The sequence below is a fragment of the Asparagus officinalis genome, chromosome 8, assembly GCF_001876935.1.
Source record: "Asparagus officinalis chromosome 8, Aspof.V1, whole genome shotgun sequence".
In the NCBI taxonomy this organism is placed as follows: Eukaryota; Viridiplantae; Streptophyta; class Magnoliopsida; order Asparagales; family Asparagaceae; genus Asparagus; species Asparagus officinalis.
The window spans coordinates 70,914,926-70,923,789 of record NC_033801.1 but is presented as its reverse complement, the minus strand read 5'-3'; the positions used below and the strand labels follow the sequence as shown (position 1 = coordinate 70,923,789).

The following is an 8,864-nucleotide window of genomic DNA, read 5'->3' as shown; positions in this document are numbered from 1 at the left end:
CGGTTAGTGAGACTAAATACAAGACTTATGAAAATTTCTATAAGAAATTAAAATCTAAGGAGGGAGAAAAAGATATATATCATCTTGCTAAGATGAAAGAAAGGAAAAGTAGGGACTTTGGTAATATTAGGTGTATTAAGAGTGAAAATAAAAGAGTTCTACTAACCGATGAGGAAATAAAAAAGAGGTGGAGCTATTTTCGGTTAGTGAGACTAAATACAAGACTTATGAAAATTTCTATAAGAAATTAAAATCTAAGGAGGGAGAAAAAGATATATATCATCTTGCTAAGATGAAAGAAAGGAAAAGTAGGGACTTTGGTAATATTAGGTGTATTAAGAGTGAAAATAAAAGAGTTCTACTAACCGATGAGGAAATAAAAAAGAGGTGGAGCTATTTTCGGTTAGTGAGACTAAATACAAGACTTATGAAAATTTCTATAAGAAATTAAAATCTAAGGAGGGAGAAAAAGATATATATCATCTTGCTAAGATGAAAGAAAGGAAAAGTAGGGACTTTGGTAATATTAGGTGTATTAAGAGTGAAAATAAAAGAGTTCTACTAACCGATGAGGAAATAAAAAAGAGGTGGAGCTATTTTCATAAACTATTTAATGATAAGTAAATAGGTGAACAACATAGAAAATTTGATCATCTAGTAAATGATAAAAACTATGATATTGTCAGAAAATTAGGATCAGTGAAGTCAAAGATGCTCTAAAGAAAATAAAAAATAAAAGAGCCTTAGAACTGAACAATATCCCTATTGAAGTTTGAAAATGTCTTGGAGATATAGGATTAGGATGGTTGACCAAATTATTTAATAAGATTACTGAGACAAAAAGAATGCTCGATGAGTGGAGGATTAGGACGTTGATACTGATATATAAGAATAAATGAGATAAGAATAAATGAGATATACAAAGTTGTTCAAACTATTGTGGTATTGAATTCATGAGTCATATAATGAAACTTTGGGATAGGGTAATTGAGCAAACACTAAGAAAAGAGACAAGTGTATCTGAAAACCAATTCGGTTTTATGCCCGAGGTCAACTATAGAACCTATACATATTTTGAAACGGTTGATGGAGAAACATAGAGAAAAAAGAAAGGATCTATATATGATTTTCACTGACCAAGAAAAAGCTTATGATAGAGAGCCTAAAAAGGTAATGTGGTGGGTTTTAGAAAAGAAACACGTATCTAGTATATATATATTGATGTGATTAAAGATATGTACGATAGAGTAACAACTAAAGTAAGAGCTAATGAACGAGTTTAAGTCTTCCTATAACTATAGGTTTATGTCAAGGGTCAGTCTTAAACTCTTTATCTTTTTGCTTTATTTATGGACCAGCTTACTAGACATATTCAAGATAAAGTATCATATTGTATGTTATTTGCTGATGATATCATATTAGTTGACGAGACCAAAACAGATGTAATTTCTAAAGTAAAAAAGTGAAGACAAACACTTGAAACTAAAAGTTTTCGAAATAGTAGAACAATAACAGATTATATAAAATGCATTTTTAGTAAAACTAGAAAGAGAAAAGAGCTTATAGTATATATTGATAGCCAAGAAATATCTAAAAACAATCAATTTCGCTATTTAGGATTAATCATTCGGCATGATGGTGAAATTAAGAATGATATTGTCAATCAAATCAAATCAGGATGGTTAAAGTGGAGGAGTGCTTCGAGACTCGTGTGATCGTAAAATACATGTTAGACGTAAGGGAAATTTTATATGACAATTATAAGACTAACAATACTTTATGGATCAGAATGTTTGGGCAATTAAAAAATATACGCCAAAAATAGGTATAGCAGAAAAGAGAATGTTGAGATGATCTTGTAGGTATACACTAAAATATAGGATAAGAAATGAGTGCACCTGTAATAACTTAAAGGTTGTTTATATATAAGATAAAATAAGAGAATGGATTAAGGTGGTATGACTATGTACAACGTAGAACTCTTAGTGCACCGGTTAGGAGCGGTAATAATATTATAGTTAATGGAGCAAAGAGATCTAGAGGTAGACCTAGAAGGACTTGGTTGGAAGTAATTAAGAACGATGTAGTTATGGTTAGCTTAATAGAGGAGATAACCAATAATAGAATGGAATGGAAGTAAAGGGATTTATGTAGCCGACCCTAAACACTTAGGATAGAGGCTTTGTCGCTGTTGTTGTATTTGTCTCAAGCCAGGATAAAGAAAAAAAGGTAATGTTAGGTAATTGACAACTAATATAAAGCCTAGTAAGATCTTTATGAATATGAAACCTAAAGAACTCTTGTTGGGTTGGTCCCATTTTTGTTGGGTCATTCGCACCACGACGCATCATATAGATGCCAATGCAATGATAAGTAGACAATGGTGTGTCATATAGATGTCAATGTAATGATAAGTAGACAATGGTGATTTGCTAGGTTGTCCCTCAAATATTTTAGGTAGATGAGTCATTATCTATGAATTGTTTAATGATAATCAAATAATCAAATAAGAGAACATATGATAGAATCTAACAACATTACACGGTAGGAACTATAAATATTATCGAAAAAATAGGACTAGTACAGTTACGTATGTTATAAAGAAATAAAAGTTGAAAGTTGTAGGATAGGAAGATATTCCTATCTTATGCAGATAACACAGTGGATCTTAGAAAAACAAGTATCAAACATGTATATTGATTTTATTAGAGAAACGTATGATAGAGCAACTACTAAAATTAGGACAATCAGAAGAGAGAACAAAAAAACATCCTATTACCACAAATTTGACCAAGGATCGCCTTTAAGGCCCCTAATCTATTTTCCATTAGTTAGAACTTACTAGACATATTCAAGGCGAGTGATGACCAATACTATGCTATTTGTTGATTAGTTTATGATATAGTATTAGCCAAGAAAGCTCGAAGAGATAGATTTAAAGTAGAAAATGAAGAGAAACTCTTGAATCTAAAATATTTAGAATAGAAAATAAACACAGAAAAAGCAGACAGTGTATATTAGCAGCCCAAAAATACCAAAGAGTAATCACTTTGGAGGATTAGGATTACACATTGATAACAATGATGAAAATGAGGACGATGTAGTTCATAGAATTAAATCAGAACAATAAAAGTGGAGAAATGCTTCTGGAGTCCTATGCGATCACAGAATATCTATGAAATTGAAAGGAAAATCCTAGGGGATTACCATAAGACCAACAATGCTTTATGCATCAAAATGTAGGTAATTAAGCAACAAAATGTGCAAAAAGGAGTGTGGCAGTAACGAGAATGCAACGATGGACGCGTGGACATACACTATAAGCTCGCTATGATGGACGCGTGGATATACACTATAAGCTAGGATAATAAATTCGTGCATTCATAGGAAGTTACTGGCCTACTCTTTTGAGGATAAAATGAGAGAATCAATTGACATAGTTTGGCAACATGAAATGAAGCGACTAAATGCACCCTTTTGGAGGATGTGTCAAAATTATAGTTAATAACACAAAGGACTCCAAAGAGAATTTGGTTAGAAGCATTTAAGAAGTATATGACAATGATTAACTTAGTGAAAGAGACAACTCTTGATAAAATTGAATGGAAGAATAAGATTCACGTAGCTAACTTAGGAGAAGGCTTTTCCTTGTCATTGTTGTATCCTTGCTACGTCCACTTAAATGATTCATATATGGATGATAATGACAAAGAACAAAGTTAAAAAGATTCTTTAATAGCATTCAACAAGTACCGATATACCTAGTAGTTTTCTTGTGGTATGAAAGGGTGCGTGTGGTAGTGGGATATTTTATTGTGATTAGTGCGTTTGGGCGTTTGCATAATTGTAGGTTGGTTGGGGTTTGGTGCCGATGAGGAAGAAATCTGAAAGCTAACAGAATTATGGAAATCTCCATGTTTCAACATTCTGTTTCATGTGAAGTTATGAGCCTGTGCAAGGGTCACGATTAGCTGGTTAAGAACTGTTGCATGCTTTTATCTGTAGCAACAATGACATCTTTAAATCTCAAAATTTAGCTAAGACTTTGACCAAAATAGGAGTAGATAGCTCAAACCAACAAATTAAATGCAAATATGCAGTAAACATCAGGTCAACTAGGAAGCAAAGAGAAGAGGGAATTCAAACTCAGTGTTAGAAATCTAAGTACGAAATCTATTAGTTAAATGCAGAGCATCAGTGAAAGCAATTAGTTTTATTGCACAAGTAAATATTACCTGAAAGAAGGCCTTGCTTTCCTCAATTTCTTCTAAGACCTCTTTACTTAACAGGTCTATCACTTTGAATTTCTCAGTTTCTATTGCTCGTAAACTAACAGCCATCGAAGGCTTATTCTAGAAAATGAGCAGACATCATTAAGTGAGAACAAATGATCACCTTATATTCGCAAGACTCTTAAATGGCAGGACAAAATTTCCCAGTTGGACATAAATTACCTCGGGTCCAATATAATTCCACATTTTGATGGAGGAAGTTTCATTCTGATCAGAACTTAAGTATCCTTTACTCTTGAGGTCCGTAATTGCACTTTGCAGGACAGCACCAAAATACTTCTCATCATATTGTGTACACAATGGAAGTTCCACAGCAGCACAGGCAATATGTTGTTCTAGAACCTACAGACAGCACAGAGTTATAAAGTTAAATTTCCAGGTAGAAACCTGAGCTTCATCTGCACATGAATACCTTTTACAGTTACTCATAATGTTTGTATATCTGCATGTATAACTATATCACATGCTTGGGCATATTCTACAAATACTTTGGTATCACAACCACTATTTTGTATCATGATTTTATAACGAGTCCACAAATGTTTCCGTTTTATAACTGTGTTTAGTGTCCCTTTCTTGTGTTTCCCATTTATACAAACAGATAAACAAGACGGATTGCATCTGTCCAGAAAATAGTTATTCATTAAAAAGTACCTAAAGGATATCAGGGAAATTAACAGAATATAAAAGTAACAGTAAGAACAAAAGATAAAAGTAACAGTAATAAGAAAACATGGTTTAACAAGTCAAAACTCAACCCAAACTGATTTTATAGTCTATACAAGAACACAGTAAGTCATTTACTAATGTATGAAACAAAATACCCATGGCTACTAAACCTTCTGGTTTTGACCATCAACTTGGCAATGTTCAATCGGTCTCATGAAGAGCTTATGTGGATGTTTCATGAAATACTGATCCAAGGGCCCATCAAATGCAACATAAATAGCCAATGACGGTTTTGATCTTCTTCCAGATCTACCAGCTTGTTGCCAAAGGCTAGGCACAGAAAGAAGAATGATCTAGCAAGAAAAATAAGAAAATGAAAACACTATGGCGAAAGATTGAGTTTCATACCTTGCAACACTACCAGGAAAACCAAGATGCAATGTCGCATCAATATGTCCAACATCAATGCCAAGTTCAAGTGCATTTGTAGCAGCAACACCCAAAAGCGTTCCCCCAAAAAAACGACTCTCTATACTCCTCCTATCCTGCTCCAAAAATCATGAAATGGAAAAACATAGACCAGGTAAGGAGACAAGATAAAAGAAATGACATCATCAATCTCCTAAACAATAAAACAATTCAGCATAACCACAAAGCATAAGTGAATTACAAAAAAAAGACGCCAAATTACTTTTTGTAAACAGAAAATAACTTCTAGAAAAATTCTGCAAATAGATTTCTTATTGAACTTTAAATGTGGAATATTTACTCATTGATTTTGATCGTCTAAGTTTAAAAAACTCTTTAATTCGAACTGGAACTCTTTAAGATAGATTTGCTTGCAATTTTTATTTTGCAATGAAGATTGATATCCACTAGAGCACCAAAAGAAAGGTTTTATCCACTGATAACTCTCTGATCCATATTACTTCATAATCTTGTTTTTTCTCTAAACAACCTGACTGCACTCATGATTCAAATCTTAAACTTAAACTCGGTCAGAAGCCGACAAAACACAATGATCCAGAGACAGTCAAGATCAACCAATTTATCAGGACATGGAGTCAGTAAAGGCAATACACTCATAAACTAGGATCTGATAGTTTATCCATTAAAAAGCCAACAAAGTCAATCAATGTTAACAGTCCACAAGGATGCTTTCAAAATGATTGATAACCATTATACGTGTAACAATATTCGGTGACAGAAACTTTGGGACAGCTATTCAAGGATACTCCTTTCTGTTTACTTGAGGGTAATTATTTTAGTTTTAAGTCAGCATCGTACTTATTATTTGCCAATTGCCATTTACCACCTAGATTACATCCCATTTTATGTCAATCTCAGACATCAAATATCTAAACCAAGTTGATCAATTAAAAAAAGCATGAATCCTTAAGCGCCCCATTTGGTGTCTATATATTATTCACCTAAATCCCTCATAGGACTAGGAGTTCAAACTAGAAATAAAAGCTAAATAAATGCGCACAGATTCTAGTTAACAAGACCTGATACAACAACCAAGAAAGAAGAAGGAACATCAAGTACTTGTATTACAGAAACTTTGAAAACGGACATTTTAAAAAAGGTCTAGTCTCAAAAATGCAAATAAAATGTACACATTATAATACTGTCTTCTAGATGAAATACGTTCATGATAATTTGAAAAACAGACTGGAAAAATGTATATATATTTCTGACTGATACATGCTAACCATCTACCTGTTTTAATATATTTATCGGAAGAAGCAAATGGAGATCTGTCTTTATGTTCAATTATGTTTTATATTGAAACTTAAGCAAGTATTAGCAGAGCTAAGGAAAAGGATAACATATAGTGAGAGCAGATAAAATACTTCTATAAGAAAATTTGATAAAATTTCGAAAGGGCTTAACAATTCTTTTCTCTTTTTTCATTTGGATGGATGGGAATAATCGGAGTTATATCTGTAGTACATAAATTATACCCAGTTAAGTAAAAGGGAGGCAGGAACATGTAAGGTAATACCTGAATGTGGCAATGGGTCTAGTAACGGGTAGAGGTTGGAATCACTTCAGGTTAACTTGTGTATGTCAAATACTTCACCCATTAGTTTATCAAGCCAAGAACGTAGACCCACATTTGACATGTCAATATTCAACTTACGCATATACAATCCATTTTACCTGATTACCAATATATCAGGTAACTATATGAGGTCTCTTAAAACAAGTGAGGGAATTGAACCCATGCCACCTGCAAAGTTTAGCACATTTGTCTAACATTTCAATTACCACAAAACAATTGTGTTTGTGATTAAATAGTAACTTTATTTTATTATGTATTTATAATACGAGTTAGTTATTTTTCTGAAAAGAGTTTTTTTCTCAAAATAGATCAAATCGGACTAACTGGATAGAGTACTTTAATCCTAACATGACCTATTTATTAGTCAGATTAAATGAGCTGTCCCGGCTGTGATCCACATCAAATTATGTCACATTTGTCTTAGTTTTTTCCAAAAATAGTTTTTTTTATCAAATCAGATCAAATCAGGCTAACTGCCTAGATTACTTTAATCCTAACATGGCCTATTTATTAGTCGGATTAAATGAGCTGTCACGGCTGTGATCCATATCAAATTATGTCCAACTGGCACCTGGTAATTACAGGTGGGGTTCGGATCGACCAGCCTGGTCAGGTCAAGATTGCCAGCCCAACATCACCCTTTCTCCCATTATCTAATGTGCTCTCCACGGCTTAACTTTGATCTCAAAAGGGTTTGAAAAATAAAAAGTTGAAACAATAAATAGTAACATACAGTTATGTTTACTGTTTAAATTATGATGGATTTAACTGATATTAGCTAATATAAACTAGCTAGACATACAATTGCATCTATACTCATGCAGCTCAGAGCAAACCCTTATGTTCATTTTCTAAGAGCAGATAAAGACAGGACAACCTCTGAAGTGTAGCCACCACGATAAACACATATAGAATCTACGAGATGCAGACTGGATTCTTGGAGAAGTTCACGCCTAAGAAATATTATAACCAATGAATATTCAGAAATTTCAATAACACATTCAGAAAATTAAAAGATATAATTAAATCAAATTAATCAAATAGAAACTTGCAAAGAAAACAATACTTTCAGAGGCCAGAGGAAACATACGTATAAGACATAACTAGCTCACAGAGTTTCCGCGTCTTACAAAATGCAATGCACCGAAGGCCATGTCTAATCACCTCAGCAAAGAGGTGAGAAACTTCTAAAATAGGGCTACAAACAAGATGAACAGTTAGACAGGTTTTGGCTTCACAATATAACAATAAGAAAGTGTTAACTCTACACCTATATAGTTCATATTATCCAAAGATTGAACCACATATCATTGCAAAAGTTTGTAAAAATGTGCATAGGTTCTCTCAGTACCCATTGCATCTGTATAACAATTAAAAATTAGACTAGATTTTAGGGTTAATTATTTATTTTAGATCTTAAATATAGTTTCAGAAGAAATTACCTAGTGCAGGCAACAGCATTTAGTTCCATGTAGTACTTAATTCATCACACTTCCTACTGGTATAAGGCTTTGATAATAATTCACGTTAGTGAATGGAGAACTTCCTAGAAAGCCATGTATCCAAAAATTTCTCCCCTCCGGATGGCATGCTTACGAGTCTTTACTTGCTATTGATTAACCTTATGTTCACAAGCATTGTCCCGTATGAGGAAGTCTACAGAAATAACTATTGGTAATAGTAATTTCTATGAATGGAAAATTTCATTTTGAGGGTGAAATTGGTAGCAAAAGAACTACATACGTAAGTGTGATTCAAAGGGAACAATTTCAGGATATGGTGACCTTCTAAGAAGTTCTTTTTTTGGGTGGGGAGGGGGGGGGGGGGGGGGCAAA

At 33.3% G+C, this 8,864-nt stretch overlaps 1 protein-coding gene across 1 annotated transcript in view; it reads right to left on the bottom strand.

Moving 5' to 3' along the window:
• LOC109851548 (uncharacterized ATP-dependent helicase YprA) overlaps window positions 1-8,864 on the bottom strand; it is a 30,217-nt gene that overhangs the window by 9,770 nt on the left and 11,583 nt on the right. The window contains exons 14-19 of the mRNA XM_020421739.1: window positions 8,120-8,227; window positions 7,907-7,982; window positions 5,370-5,506; window positions 5,132-5,291; window positions 4,455-4,634; window positions 4,236-4,352 (exon numbers count right to left, since the gene is read on the bottom strand). Of these exons, the coding sequence (XP_020277328.1) occupies window positions 4,236-4,352; window positions 4,455-4,634; window positions 5,132-5,291; window positions 5,370-5,506; window positions 7,907-7,982; window positions 8,120-8,227 (778 nt within the window). The remainder of the gene's footprint in view (window positions 1-4,235; window positions 4,353-4,454; window positions 4,635-5,131; window positions 5,292-5,369; window positions 5,507-7,906; window positions 7,983-8,119; window positions 8,228-8,864) is intronic.